The 16,780-nt window shown below is 36.0% G+C and overlaps 1 protein-coding gene across 1 annotated transcript in view; it reads right to left on the reverse strand.

Moving 5' to 3' along the window:
* Positions 1 to 16,780, reverse strand: part of LOC145682782 (uncharacterized) — a 190,914-nt gene that overhangs the window by 87,730 nt on the left and 86,404 nt on the right. The window contains exon 4 of the mRNA XM_081754160.1: positions 1,062 to 2,612. Coding sequence (XP_081610286.1) covers positions 1,062 to 2,612 — 1,551 coding nt within the window. The remainder of the gene's footprint in view (positions 1 to 1,061; positions 2,613 to 16,780) is intronic.

Here is a 16,780-nt window from a genome sequence, read left to right on the forward strand (position 1 = left end):
ATGTAAATCTAACGTCACTCGCTTCCTTGTGACCAACTTAAAAGCAGTTGGCTAGTGTAGCGCCTGAAAAAAATATATGCAGTGGACACGTTGGTAATCAATTAGCTCACCTCATTACGTATAATTGTTTCATAAAATTGAATCAATACAAAACATTCCCTGGTCGAGGATAACCTCTGTATAAAATTTAATCAAAATCAGTTCAACCGTCCCGGTGTGGTGGTGTAATACACTAAGTTAGATTAGTTTAAAAAAAAGGTTCAACTATCTCGGAACAATGGCCATTAATCTCATTTTTTAAATTTTTCTTTCTTCCAAACTGCCTCACATACTGGCACAACTGGACTTTTGATTAATAGAATTTATGTGTTGAAAGCTACTACGAAAGTAAATGCACTTGCTATACCGGGTGTATCAAAAGTCCAGGGCCATAGGCAAACTCCGTTATGAATAGACACGAAAAATATTGAAGAGTAGAATTATTTCGAAAGAGTTCTATCAGAAACAGACTGACAAATGAGCAATTTACTTCCGAGTCAGTGCATTTCAGTTATTAAGAACTTTAGTCATTAATAGTACTTAGATTCCAAAAGAATATTAAAATGTGTACCATTTATGTTTTTAATAAAAATTATATTGGCCCATCTAACAGTTTTCCCTTTTTTTTTCTTCGGCCGCTTTTTAAATAAAAAAAGTTTGCCCATCACTGACTTAGATAATAGATCTTAAGGGAGCAATTCATGTTCACATGAAGAAAACATGCCATACCACGTAAAATAAAGTTGTTCTAGAAAAATGTGTTTAAAATCTGTGTGAAACCAACTACAAACGTTGAGTTTATTCTTTACCAAAGTCAGAAGGTTTAATGCATTTTTACAAACTGAACGCTAAATGAACAGAATGGAAAGAGGTGTGCCAATAAAATTGTCCTTTCAGGGACATATCAGAAGAGAGTTGTGCGAGCAAATGCGCTGCTATTAGACTGATGCTCACTACAGTAGTGGTATTTTATAAAATATATGCTACATTATCCATAATAAAATTTTAAAGTCAACACTCACCTCTTTTGTATTCTCTGAGACAATTATCTCATTATCTTGGTCTTTTGGAGCTTCAGTGCTACTCGTTGGCACAGATGAAGTATTAGCACCTTCTGGTTGTTTCGGCGCAACAGTTGTTGGACTAGTTACGTTCCTGGACGATTCTGTGCTTTGGGTTGTATTCGTGTTGTCAGACGCCGATATATTTGGAACGACCACTGCGGGAGTTGGACTTTCTGTTGACGAGACTTGGACATTGGTACTCGATTGTGGAGTCGATACTGTAGTGCTGCTAATACTATTACTTTGAACAGCATCTGGAACGTTCTGAGTGTCTGGTATTGTTGGTGTTTGAGGCATAAGAGGAATGGTGTCCTGATCTCCTTTGTCGAATGATGTTAATACAGGCGATACAGTATCAAGAGTAGTAGTACCAGCAGCATTACTCGGGAAGTCTGGGGACAAAGTTTTCCCTGTTCTTTCAGGAGAAAATGCAGTGTTTACATCATCAACAGCATCATTTAGTACTCCTGCTGTAGTTGTGGATACGCTAGATTCGGTTCCTGCACTCGATAATGTACCTGTCACAATTTCATTTAACTTGGTACTAGTGCTCTGTGCAACCGCAGTTTCATTGGATGGGCCAGTCTTTCCTGCACCGTTTTCTGTAGAACTTGATGGAATGGTAGATGTTGGAGTGCTGGAGCTGTTTTCTGCAATGGGTGTCCTTTCAGTTGTAACTGTAGTCTGGGCCGAAGTACCTGTAGTACTTTGTGTACTACTGTTTCCTGCAGCATCAGCAACTCTTGTACCTGTTGGAGTAGATGAAGTGGTATTTTCGCTAGATGTGGAGTTTGGCGCTTTCTCTGTTGTTCCACCTGAACTATGAGCGGCTTCTGTGGTTGTTCCAGCTACAGATCCTGTGTTTCCTGACTCCTTAGAAGTGGAGGACACAGGAGTAGAAGCAACGGTAGTATTAGCAGAAGTATTGGTAGTATCGCCTGCAGAACTCCCACTTTTTAAAGAAGCATCTGTATTGGTTGTGGATTCAGTGGCATTTGTAGTTGCTTCTGTTGATGGCTGAGATTTTGTTGAAGATTCAGTGGCCTTTGTTGACGCTTCTGTTGGTTGAGATTTTGTTGAAGATTCAGTGGCATTTGTGGTCGCTTCTGTTGATTGAGATTTTGTTGAAGATTCAGTGGCGTTTGTGGTTGCTTCTGTTGATTGAGATTTTGTTGAAGATTCAGTGGCATTTGTGGTTGCTTCTGTTGATGGCTGAGATTTTGTTGAAGATTCAGTGGCGTTTGTGGTCGCTTCTGTTGGTTGAGATTTAGTTGAAGATTCAGTGGTGTTTGTAGTTGCTTCTGTTGCTAGCTGCGACTTTGTGGAAGATTCGGTTGAAGCAGTTGAAGAAACATTTTCTGAACTTTTATTACTGGATACGGTATCTGACAATACTGTTGCTGTGGTTGTTGACGTTTTCGTTTGACTTTCACTCGATGATTGGACAGCTTCCGTAGTCTTCTCCCTGGGTACAGTAGTGGTGGTTGCATCCTTACCTCCCTCAGCCTCCTGAAAGCACAAAGAACAAATGTTGAAAACCAAGGTTAGGTTAGGTTCTCTTAAACTTAATCTACACCTTTATATTTTACATAGATATATTTGCCTGATATTTATACTCAACTATAAAGACTATTGATTCCAATTTACTATTGATTCCATTTATTACCGTATTACATCCACATCATACTTGCATTTCACTATACCGTAGCATTTTCAAATAATAAACAAAGGTATCCATTACCTACATATCCACATACTAAGGGAACATACTAGGATTCACATCAATCCATTTTTAATATATTTTCATTACATAAACTGTTTACACAGTATAGACCCTATTCCCTAGCAACCTACTAATATGAGTATGTGCCATTATCTCAAAACGTTATCAACCCGTGGCCTCATTCCATACCTACCAACAACAAGATATCAAATAAAATTCAGAAACGGATCTGAACATTTGTTTTATAAACATTCAGTAAATATGCCTAACAATTGCTTAAGCAATAATTCATTAATATTCTATGAACTTGAGCAGAAAAAAACTCCAATCTTTAAGAATTAAAAGGGCACTCCTTTTAATGTGCTAAATAGTGCCAAATAACACGTAAACTTTGACTGACTTAGTAAAATAAGTTTGCCATACAATTGCTTCCAAGCGTGAGTCTCATAATAGTCTTTAATATAAGGTATGCATTTGCTTCTAAGAGTAGGTCCCACATCACTAACATAAAAAGTAGTTTTTAGTTGCACAAGTTTCTGCCTGACTAGTCAACACACATACTTGCTTTCAAGTTCGACTGCTGTAGAAACATGAAACTTTCAGGCTGACTCTGCATAGTAAGGAAATTGCAAAGGTAAACTATTGTCTAAAAAGGCAGAAAAAAATAGTACTGGGGATCTATGACTTATCATTCATGGTATACGGCCAAAAAACATAGCCGCCCAAAATTCTACGGGCCAAAATCTCTCCTACCCGAAACATCGCCATAACACAGCTATATAAGAGAATATAAGGTCAAAATACTACTACTACTACTACTACTAATAATAATAATAATAATAATAATAATAATAATAATCCAAATCTGCTTAATTTAGACACTAGAAACGAAAAAATTGACGGTTCAAAGTGAATGGGTATATAACCGTAAAATAGTAACAAATTAGGAGAAATCTTATCTATCTACTACAGTATTACAAACATCTAAAGTTTGGAGGCCTTTACCCACGCTAACAGCACAACTAAGATGGAAGGAGGCAAAGGATATGCAAAGTACCTTAGTGCTGGGTACCATGGTGACGATATGACAAGTTGTAAATAAATGGGAACGAGCAAATGATTCAGAATTTGATTTTTTTTCGAAAAACTATTTCAAAAGAATGCTTAAGTAAGTATCATATCTAGGTAATGATATAGATTTTCAATGTCCAAACAAATCATGTTGCAGTTTACAGCATTTTCATATTTCAAACCCTTCCAGAGTTAACTGTAAAGATTGGTAACGTTTGCAACAGAACTAATACAATATGTATAATCCTTATATTATAGTAGTTTAGAACAGCGGTCTTAACCGTTGTGTTGCATTGGTTGAGTTGATTTTGAGTTCAACGTCCCGTTCAGCAGCGAAGCTATATGAGACGTGGACCAACTGATTAACGTGGAGTCGAAACCATATGAGCTCCTGCCGGGAATCGAACCCGAGTCTCCCACACTACGCGACACATTGGTGTGTCACGCAGTCTCCTAGGATGTGTCGCGAAATTTTAGAATTTGAAAACCATGAAAAATTTAATAATAGATAGTTAAAATCAGCTTCGAGACAGATTGTACCAGTTAACGCCTTCAGCGGCAGCAAGAATGCTCAATACTACAATCAGTCATTACATTATAAAAACTTATAGGGTTGCACTATTATTATTATTATTATTATTATTATTATTATTATTATTATTATTATAAAAATATGAAACGTGTGTCGCGATCCCTGGACGTTCCGTAAAGTGTGTCGCCAGACAAAAAAGGTTGAGAACCACTGGTTTAGAAGGTACAAGGTTGTTTCAATGGTTTTCAATAGACATAAAGATGATAATTAAGTTTACAATAATTTGATATCTCAAACTGCTTTGGAAATACGAAAAATAGTTAAAATTGAAATATGGTTTTAATTGCGTGGCGAGAACTAAAACATTACAACAATATTATTCGGAAGATGTAATTACAAGTTCTCGGAGTCTCGTACATAATTTTACGTAGTGTTGCAATAGTTTTTACCATTTCCTCAGAAGAGTTTGAGATGATAAATTGCTGTAAATAGTATTGTGATCTTGACATCTATTGTAAAGTATCTATGCTACTGGATGAGGTGCTTGTGTGAGCAGTTATTCGAAATACAATCCTTCGAAAAAGAGTCAAACTGTGTTTCTAATTATTCGAAGTACTCCATATCATGATCAGAGTATTTGGCAACTAAGGCATTTTAGACGTATGTTCCCTAGTACTGTTCGCGGTATCGAAAACACCAAAAGTTAAGTGCAAATGACATTTGCCCCTAGAACATGTGCTTGCAATTACTGGGAAACAAAGTAAAATTAATTACTGAATAGCACTCATTTCTGTCAGTAGTTTTTAGAAATCTGTGCCAGCATTATATACTTTGGGAAGCACAAAATCTACTGCCGACATTGACAATTTTCACACATTGCACAAGGAACATCTTCCTAGCTTAATGTGATATGCAATCTTTGAAGAAGGGAAAGAATGCAAATAAAGGCGTTTATGAAGCTATGGGAACATTTTGTGACAATCTTTTATTCAGGCTTTACAAAAGCATTTCAGAGCAAACGAATGAAAGTTTCAGAGCTAAGAAGCTTGTAAACATGGTTTCTGTTTTCTCGTCTAAATGGAAAGAGTATATTACGTCACACAGATTGCTTTAGACAAGGAGAGGAGGAGGAGAGCGTATTGGATTGAATACCAGATGCACTTAGTCAATCGAGACTTGTGCTTCTGATTGCATAAGCACACGGCGCAAGAGTGTGTTAGTAATTTGGAGTTAAAACTTCTTGTAACATTTTCTATGCCGCGAACTTTACACTTCACCTGCGGTATTACTCCTGGAGAAGCGTCCAAGGTTTGATTGTTTTTCGAGGTTTGTGATATTTCTGTAGTGTTCTCGGTTTGTAAGTTTTCTTTTAGCATGTAATTTAGAAATATGTAATATTACATCGTGTAATTTTTTTAAAAAAATGTAATTATGTTGAGTTGACAACTGCGTCGGATTTTCGACTAGACAATCAAGGAAAATTGACTAGGCCCGCAAAAGAAATTAATCAATATTCGAAGTAATTATTTTTTTCTATAGTGATCGCATGGAGTCGTGAAGCTTGACGTGGAGCTACCAATTTCAGCGTCCAATAAAATGTGAGGATGTGTCTCAATCATCAACTCCCGTCCATGAAATTTTGCCAGTGTAGTCCCTCGCGCTATACGGAGAACATCACTTGAGAGTGCAATGTTGTCGGATTACCGTTAAGTTTTCTTTTGTTATTATTTTATATTTTTGCTATTATTGTTATCGTTTAATTTGAATAATTGTTAGTATTTGTGTTATACTTCTTTAAGTGTGTTTTTTTTTTTTTTTTTTTTTTTTTTTTGTCGCTCGTTCTAAATTTGGCAACGTTTTTGGTGTACTTCTGCTATTTAATTTTTCCTCAAGTGTGCGTTCGGAAAGCAGCTCCACGAATCGTACCGAATTCTTCCGATGTATCACACGGAGGGAAAGGAGTTCTATGATTCGTGTAGATGCAACGTTTCACGAATCGTCGCGGGCACTATAGTTACTGCAACGTTTTACGAATTGTTTGGTCTGGTATATTTCAATATTACTCGAAAATAACAAACCTAAACTTTTGTGTATATGACTTCAATGTGACACCTAACACTCGTTCGAAAGCGTTGCGTGACATTATATACTAAACTGCTGATTCTACAGATACCTTTATGTACTACTGTAAAATAAATGTAGCTCTACTGTAAATCAATTTGTTGGTAAAGCAAAAACTGTTAAAAGATATGCTAGGACGATTTCATTAGTGGACAGTTTATCGTGGGGTAAGTGTTGTGGTGGGTGAGTGGAAGGGCTGCAAGATGCATAAATCCGGTGGTGTTACAGAGTATGTTGAACAATTTTAAAAGGTACGAAAAATTGAGTGTTTATCTATTAGTTTAAATGTTACAAGGGCTTGTCATGATAAATAATTTTAACAGTATACATTGATATTATTCGTACAATCTTATTTGTCTTAACCTTTTGCCTAGTAAGAAAATTATTTACCTGTATTCACTTTGTTAGAATTATATGGCCAGCTTGTGAGTAGCATTTTAACGTTTTTAATGTTAAAAATAATAGTTGACTTCTCAGACGAGGAGGCAAAGAAAAATAAAAAAAAAAAATCAGAGCCCTGAGATTGTTTTCCTTTTTAGGGGACGGACTGAAATTGAAAGCTACTTCACTGTTAAGAACATTATTTTGCTTACAATTTTAATACCAATTTGAATTTACCTTGCACCTAAAAGAGTGGAAAATAGTTTAGAACACATACATCGCTTCGTAACACCACCATCGGTATCTCTGAAAACAATTTCATCAGCGTATGTGCATGTCGCACCCTCATACGCTCTAGCACGATCAATAATATTCTATAATTACTCTTAAATTCAGGACAATAAGTACAGAATTCCTTCCAAACAAGTTAGTTTTCATTTTCTAATCTATCTTTAAAATTACACTGAAATTCGTACTGAATATGTAACTTGAGTTAGTGTTTCTGAGGCAATGAAGATAAAACACGCATCCAGGAAACATCTAGAAAACAAGCATTATGTAATATTTGTAAGTAAAACAGTTAACATTTATAAGGATCTCGCAGACTACTGTAGATAAGGCTGAAAATTTTGTTCAAAATACTGGTTAACAAATAATAATAATAATAATAATAATAATAATAATAATAATAATAATAATAATAATAATAATAATAATAATAATAATAATAATAATAATAATCATCATCATCATCATCATAAACGTACACGAAGTAATGTCATACTTCGGATCCCAAGGCATATATGACAGTTTTAAGAGTGATTCAATATTAATTCAACAATCACAAGACATAGTGCAGTGGTTTTCAAACTTCCCGATAACGCGGACTCCCTGTTCAGTTGGAAAGTGATCTGCGGATCCCCTTACAATCCTATATGAAATTTCACGTGCTATTAGAAATATACTAATTAGAATTACCACTGATAAGAAAAAGATCAAGAAAAATAATGCAATAAGCAATTTATTCTGAAGATACATGATTGTTTCCTAGCGAACGAAATTTCAATTGAAAATGCAGTAACTCTCAAGACAGATTTTTTTTTTTTTTTTTTTTTTAAGGAAATCCGCTTATAAACAATGTTTTCAAATGTGCGGTCACTAATGTGAGGAATGATTTTTTTTTTTTTTCATAATTGTATTGAAATCTGGAATAGGTCTGAGTTTTCTCACCATCAATCTTAGGCCCGATTCCATATTAGGACGATTTTGCTTTAAGGTTTTAATACTGCACAGAGCAGAAAAGATCTGCTCACATAAGTAACTGGTAGGGAAAGACATTAAAATGTTGCAATGCCTTTTCAGATAACTCTTCATACTCACAGCGCACACGCAAACAAAAGCTGAAAAGTTCATTTCCTTTGAAAACGTTTTTTCCATGAAGTATCGCAAGATAGTTCCAATAGCTGTGTTAGAGAGGTTTATACCTTGTATGTCATGAATTTCTACATTAGTGAAAAGATTTTCAATTCAACTATTACTAGGTTGTGGAACAGAGAAATATTCTCGAAAACTTGCAGCTAATGCTTTTAAGTATCCTACAAGTGTTCTGTGCATTTAAGTAGAGAGTTTTTCAACTGAAAAATCAATGAACACCTTCAGCACTGGAAATGATGTATAGTTATTTATATATTTATTATTTATTTATTTATTTATTTATTTTTGGTTCTCATACTACCTACAGCTGCAGTTTCTTAATCTTAAAAATACTTTATTTATTTATTTATTGAACAATCACCAGATACAGCTCAGAGGCCATTTTACACTGGATATCCAACAATAACAATAACAATGGAAAGGATTTGGGAAGGTATCGGCCAGGGCCTGTTTTAGTAGGTACCATCTCGACATTTGCCTGGTAGGACTGAGGGAAACCCTGAAAAACCTCAGTCAGGATGGTCGGTAGCGGGATTCGAACCCGCGACCTCCCGAATGCGAAGCCAACGCTCTACCACTTGAGCTACTTCTTGCATAACAGCTGTGAGTTCCATTTTATTGCAATACTTTTCAATTTTTAGGCGTCGCGGACCCCACTTTGAGAACTACTGTCATAGTATATACACCACAACTTCTGATTGCAACAGAAGAATATAATCAAATATATAACCATTTTCTTGGGTGCTGAGTCCATATCAAAAAGACATTATTCGCTATCTATTACTGTTTTTGCTTCATTGAAAACAATATTGAAACTGTTAACCACTTTCGATTGCAATACAGGAATAAAATCAGAGGTGAAACATATTCTTGTGGGGCCGGATCCAGATCAAAAACTGCTTGGCGCTATCTATTTCTGTGTTATCAATTGTGTGTTCAGTGTTGTAAGTGGAAGTCGAACATTTTCACCACTTCCAGTTTGAAAAGAAAAAGAAAATATTCGAGACGAAGCTCATTTTCGGAAGGAAGATGTGTCCCAAGAAACCGATTTTCGGTATCTCTTGTAGATTTTTGCACTATGAAAATGAGTATTGAAACCAGAAGTATTGCTAAATTTCAAAACCTTCTGGTTTTGGTAGTGTTGCATGTGATAGTAGTATGTTCTTTAGAGACATTGAATCGGTTGCAAAACAGATTACGATTTTTGTTATATGGCAACAAACGCTGCAACCGAGAAGTTTGATTTCTACCACTTCCGGTTTGAATACAAGGTTAACGGAGGAAATGTAATCTTACTTCTGGAATGCTGAATCGATTCCAAGGACCCGCTTACTCGCAATATTTAACCCTTTTTGTTTTAATGGCGACCAACATTGAAACCGGAAACACCTTATCTCTACCATTTCCGGTTTGACTACAGGCTTAACTGAAAAGATATCATTTTTCGTTTTTGCTCAATGCAAATCAGTCTTGAAACAGAATCAATCACCGACGCCTTTGATATATTGTGGGTGGTCATGACAAGACGCTGAATAGATTGCAAGAAACAGTAGGGATGCGCACGAGTCGAGACATGTCTCGAATCTCGAATCGATTCGAGATTCGAGTTGACACACACTTTGTAAAATTCGAGACGAGTCGAGACAAACTTATTTCTCGACTCGAATTTTCGAGTCCAGACACGAGTCGAGTCGAGACTGCTCATAAAAATCTCAACTCAACTCGAATGTCTCGAAAATCTTTCTATAATTTTTAATATTATTTTGAAGAAAGTATTCACTCAAACAGGCTTGAAAACAATTCCAGCATTTATTACTTTAGAAAGGTACAGAACGCATAAACTTAATAGTTAATCTTTCGAGATCAAGATTTAATTTTCAGCTCAATTCAGTTAATTAAAACTAATAGTTAATGTGGTGATATTTGATTCTACTTTAGCATAGTCTGTAGTAGCATAGCAGTCTATAGTAATTTAGCATAGTTATAATTATTGTGTTTTCGTTCCCATGAACGTAATAAGGCTACATAACTTCTTAAAAGAAATTTTGTAAATATTAAATTATAAAACAAACAACATATAGTAGTTACGGATTTGGTTCCCAACAAAGAAATATTTATTGTTCATGAGATACTGAACTTCAACTTTCTCTTCTGGCTGATGTATGCGTATATTTTAACTCGTATATTTTGAATGACTAATTTCGAGACGTCTCGTCTCGAATTCCAGTCGAGTCGAGTCAGAAACATATTTTCGAGTCCAGACACCATTTTCTCGAGACGAGTCAAGACAGGCTTAAATCTCGACTCCACTCTACTCGTGCGCATCCGTAAAAAACAGCTTGTCGCTATCTGTTTCCATTTTCGTTCTATGGCGATAAACTATGGAACCGGAAATGGTTTATTTCTACCACTTCCGGTTTGAATATAGAGTTAACGTGCGACATGCTGACGTGCCTAAACCTTGCCTAACCTTAACATGCTGAATCGATCGCCAAAACCGCTTCTCAATATCTTCATTTTTTTTCTAGGGCTAGAAGAATTGAAACACAGAATTGTTGGTTTATTCCATTTTCGGTTTGAATCAGGATTAACCGAGGAGATGAGTAATCAAATCTGAATCAATTGGAAGAAACTGCCTTCCGATATCTTTTGCAGTTTTTGCTCTATGAAAATCATTATCGATACAGGAAGTAAAACTAAATTTAAACCAGTTCCAGTTTTGGTACAGTATTGTTAGTGATCATATGTTGTCTTGAGATGCTGAATCGTTTGCAATAAACCACTTCCCGCCACCTATTACCGTTTTCGTTCTCCGGTGATAATATAGAAACCGGAAATGACTAATTTCAACCACTTCCGGTTTTAATAGAAGGTATGGGAGGAGATTAAATCTATCCTTTAGATGCTGAACGAGTTTTAAAAAAAGCTTGTCGAGCCATCTTACCGTTTTTGTTTTTGACACCTGTCTACAGACGGACGGACATCTGTTCTATAAGAATTCCGACACTTATGCACAACATAGTTTGGAAGTCTAAAATATGCATCAAAATAAGAGTTGAGTTGTTTTTGAGTTTAACTTCCAAATTTCAAACCTATTTTCTACTGAAAAATATATGTAATTAAACAAGCGAATAATTATGTATGATAATTAAATTGAAATTCATCGTAATATGGTCCATGACAAACACTTTACCATTTCATATTGTAAAGGTCTGATCCACCGATATTGTAACAGAGCGGTGTTTGAGCGATTGACAGTAAAAATTCAAACTCGGATTAGTAATAACTTTAGAGCCTTCTTTTATTACAAGTGTAAACTTTTTATTCAGTTCAGAGAGCGGATTGAATCATGGGTCATAGTTGAAGACAATGGGTTTTGGTAGGTGATTGGTCAGAGTGGGATCATGATGGGTCGTAGGTCAGAATAGGTCACGGTAAGTAGTGGGTCATGGGGCCAAATTTTCATTAACCACGCCATCTCTGTTGAACGCTATAAAGTAAAATGGTAATAGCAAGGTGTTTTCTGCAATCAATAAAGTCCCTTCCAAAAAATTATTCAATCTCCATTCTAATTTCTCTACTAAAACAAGAAGTGGTAGAAATCTTACTTGGTACTTGTTTTACTACATAAGTGCTAAAGCTTACTTCTGGAGTCTCTTGTTCGATACCTGGCCAAGTAAGTTTGTGGTGGACAACATCGTGTCATTGGGTTTTCTCGGGTACTCCCGTTTTTTCTCACTTTATCATTCCACCAATTCTTTCATTATCATTTATTTGCTTTAATCATCGCCTCCCTCAGCCTGAAGGGTGTAAACGTGGAAAGTTAAATTAATTATTCCATTGCCTTTTTTACTCCATGCATAACAGGAAGAATGTAGTTAGCAATCATAATATATCCGAATTGAGACTTGAATTTTCACTGTGAAGTCCTCAATCTTTTGGTTACTAAGCCCATTCTGCAAGGTAAGGAGATTTTTTTAGAGGAAAAATTCAACTATCATAGCTACTTCAAATGTTCGTAACTCTCGACCCACAATAGAACATAGGTTCAGCCAGGCACGTAAACAGGAATTTGTTTCGGGAGAAGTCCAAAGGTTTTAGGAGGGTCCAAATAAAATATGAGGATATTAAAATTTGTTCAAAAATTTTTTAAAATTAGACTTATATTACAGGAAAGTCGAGATTTCGGAAGAGTCCACACCCCAGGACGTATTCCGTACATACGTCTTTGGGTTCCTTAAATGCATAATTTAATGCAAATTCAGTGAACTGTCATCTCAGGAGGAGGGACAAGGAACAATGAGCTCCAAGGATAGTTATTTCTTAGCAGTACTGAATTTAAAGGGGAAACTTATAAGAGAATGTAGGGGTGCTGAGCACTTCAACAGAATTTAATATAGGATTGAATTAGTACTGCAATTATAGATGAAACTGGGAACAACAATAATGAGACACGCTAAATATATCAATGAAAAAGAATGAAGAGACGCAAGCAACTAAAGGAAAGGATTTACTGTTCCTTAGCCATGATCCAGTTATAGAATCCTTAAAAAGGAGTGGAACACGATCCTGCAACGGTGTTGCTTATCGCTTCAAGTGTTTCAAGTATCCAGTTGACAGGTATTCGAATCCGGACCTCTAGTATGGACGTCGATTTCTCCCTCCTTCACGAGATCATGAAAGAGTTATGTTCTTTCAGCACGCTGATAGCTCCTAGCCAGTAGGGCACCTCTATCATACAAATAGTATGAGGCTATGGTTGTCCTGATGTCTTTGATGAAGGTGCTTCCTCTAGAATTAATTAATGTCGTGTTGCCTTTTTGATTCTCGAACGTGAAAAATGTCTCTCGTAGTCCCTGTCCAATAGTTTTGTTTAGTTTCATGTTTCTTTCCTGTTTCTTGTGTGTTGTAGACCTCAACATAAAATTGAAAGAATTCAAAAATAGAAAGTGAAAAATTTTATCGAGATAATCACGGCGGAGATTTTTTCAGGAAGCAGACAAACTAGGAAGAGGAAGAATAAAAACTTACCAGTTTGGGATAAGTGAAAGAATAGGAAGTCTCATGTTTTTATTTCAGTTACCAACACAGAATGATGATTCAAGACCAAGATTCTGCCTATTTTGGATTCTAGCTGCACGCAACATCTCGTTATGACCTAATTCCGCTACACATTTTACCCTGGCCGGCAGTGTGTTATAAGTTGTGGCTATTTCTTTCGAAACTGTCTGGATCCGTAAGATAACCGTGGCATTCTCAATGTGGAACGAAACAGCATAACTTTTCACTATTAAGACTACATGTAACATGATGTTACCAGGGCCGGATTTAGCATGTTGGCGCCCCTAGGCCCAATAATTTTTTCCGCCCCCCTAGTCTGGTTAAAGTTACTTTCCTAAAAACCTTTATTAAAAAATTATATGAGGCCTATATGTTAATTGCTTAAACACCACTCCACGATGCAATTTCATCATTGGAAGTTTTTTGAGGAATTTACTTGGTTCTGGGCTTAACAAAATACCGTTAATGTATTAACAAAAGATTGGTGAATAACTTTAGTTTTGTTCAATTTATCCATTTGGGCAAATAAATAATAAAAAAAAACTCTGCAATACATTATAAAATAATTTTAATCTCAGAAACACAGCTTACATGAAGTATTTTGATAACGTGACACAAAAACTGTGTTTTAAGGTAAAACTAGATATTTTGTATGTACAAATAGTAAATTGTACTAGTATAAAAAATGACATTTTTCCGTTCGATTACGAGATTATCTGTCTAAAATTAAAAATAACACAAACAAGTATGTAAAAGCTATGAAAATAAATAATAGAAATAAAAATCGTACTTACGACATAAATTGAAATTAAGGAAAATGTATAACCCCTATCAATACTAAACATCGAGTGACTTACATGAAGTGTCTTCTCTCGGTTGTGCGCCCGCTGGGAGCTTGCGCCCATAGGCCCGGGCCTACCGGGCCTATTGGGAAATCCGGCCTTGGATGTTACACTTGAATGCCGACCAGAAGTTCCCCAACGGGAATCGAATTAGAGTATCATCATAGGCGGTGAAGCTAAATTTTTAAATCTGACAAATGTATACCAACAAAGATCTAACGGATTCGATAACATAGAAACAAATAAATAATTTTGTAATTTATCACATAATTTTTAAACAAGTTAAGCTTGGTTTAGCCTTATAGTTTGTGTTTCGTCCGCAGCACTAGTGTTGCCTAAGATACAATAAGTTTCGTCTCATCTGGCCTCGTCTCAAAAATTGTTTCTTCTCGTCAAGGGCGCCGATTGGGGGGGGGGCATTCAGATGCAGAAGGTATATATATATATAAGGATTTTAAGACAAATTGCACTCAAATTATGCGAAATATTGTATATTCATAAATACAATAGGGGATCCACACTAGCTTTAGGGGGAGCGGGCTCCCGGCCCCCCAAGATCGGCGCCCTTACTTCTCGTTTTGTAAATGTAAGTGTACGTGCAAACCTTATGCCTTGATTTTGTTCGTTAATTTCATCTGGAAGTAATCAGAATCCTTCCATGTCACGAGAGTCTACGAAGGGTGTGATATAACAACATTTAAACCAGGGGTGTACAACTTGGAAGAGTGGGCGGGCTAATCACAAAGCACTAAATGGCGTCGCGGGCCGCACTGTAGATATATCATTTTTACGAGAATTCAATAGTATACTGTTAAATGATGGAACATGTTCATCGTAATTTACATCACAATAACACAAGACAACTGTTATACTGGTAACCAACATATTTACTTACTAAAGAGGAGCAGAATAATGTATTTAGAACTTTGTCGGTACATCTAGCAATCCTTATACCGAGGGAAATTTCCGTAAAGTACCTGTGCTTGTCTTCAGGGCGTTATCACGTTTCGCACTGTGTGATCAATGGAAAATTTCCAGTTCACTCTTAACAGGCTTTGTAAAAAAGAAAAATTATAATAATTATTGTTATCAATAACTGACCAGCGGGCCGAAAGACAGGGTTAGGCGGGCCGCATATGGCCCGCGGGCCGGCTGTTGCACACGGCTGGTTTAAACCATACTTATTATTGGAGTTGAGGGCACGGTAGCTCGATGGTAGAGCGCTTACCTCTAATGTGAGAGGGCCTTGGTTCGATCCCCGCGGAAGTAACTTTCTGGTGAACACCATTGTGTTCGTGGATTTTCAAGGGTACTTCCGTTTCCTCCGGTATTATCATTCCACCAATTCTTCCATCATTCATTTGCCTTAATCATCAGTCTCCCTTAGCCCTAAGGGCATAGACCCTTAATCGTAGGTCGTTCAACTAAAAGATTTTATTTTATTTTTATTTTATTGGATTATATTGTGTAATGACTTGCCTATCTTCAGTGGTGCCCACCCCCCTTATGTCCATGAAGCACTCCCCCAATTGTCTATCCGTAGGTGTTCTTCCGTGAAAAAAAAATCTTTTCGATTCATTTTTACACCCCCCTCAAACATATTTATATAGATTTTCAACCCCCTCCCCAAATATTTCATTGACGCAGTTTGCGTCATAGCCCTCCCTTTGTGGACACCCCTGCTATCTTTAAACGTTCATAAATGTTTTTCATTGTCTTTGTACAATCACCTTATCAAGTTGTGTGTTTTTTTTTATACTATGTATGTTTTTTACACTTGTAGACACCAAAGCAGTGTTTGACATCTAGGACCTGGCTAACTAATGATGTTAACGAGATTCGAAAAATTTGTAGTCTTGAAAACCGGACGAGAATTCGCATATTTATCATTCGTCTCAAATTTGAAAACGTACACTCATGTCCAAAATGATTGTCGCATATCTATAACTGTTTTTTTCTAAGAATATAATTTGATAATGATTTTCCAGGTTACTTTTAATACTGATACTATATGTATAATTGGGAAAGGTATCATTGTATTAAATTTCATAGGAAAATAATTATAAATACGAAAATTAGAATGAGTACAATAAACTGTTGCTAAATGGTCAAGAAAGTTTTATTTTCGTTTTATTGTTCTTATTTACTTCTCTTTTAACATGAAATTTGCCACATACATGTCTTTGCCGATTATACACATACTAACATTATAATAAATACCGGGGGAATTCGTTATCAAACTGTATTCCTACAACAACATATTTATAGACATGCGACAATAATTTTGGACATGAGTGTACTTCTCGTCTCGTGGACAACACTACTTAGTACCTATAACACATATGAACGAGATCTCTAATCTCAGTGAAAATCGAACCCGGGACTCAATTGCGGGATAAGGTGTACTGGAGTCGTTAGCTTCAAATGTGCAAATTATTTTTTTAGGTCCATTCTATGGTTTGATTTGGTTTAATTTGATAGAGAAAAATTAATCAGTTATCGTAGCTCATAC

The sequence above is a fragment of the Thermobia domestica genome, chromosome 1 (assembly GCF_964235325.1).
Source record: "Thermobia domestica chromosome 1, izTheDome1.hap1.1, whole genome shotgun sequence".
NCBI lineage: Eukaryota > Metazoa > Arthropoda > Insecta > Zygentoma > Lepismatidae > Thermobia > Thermobia domestica.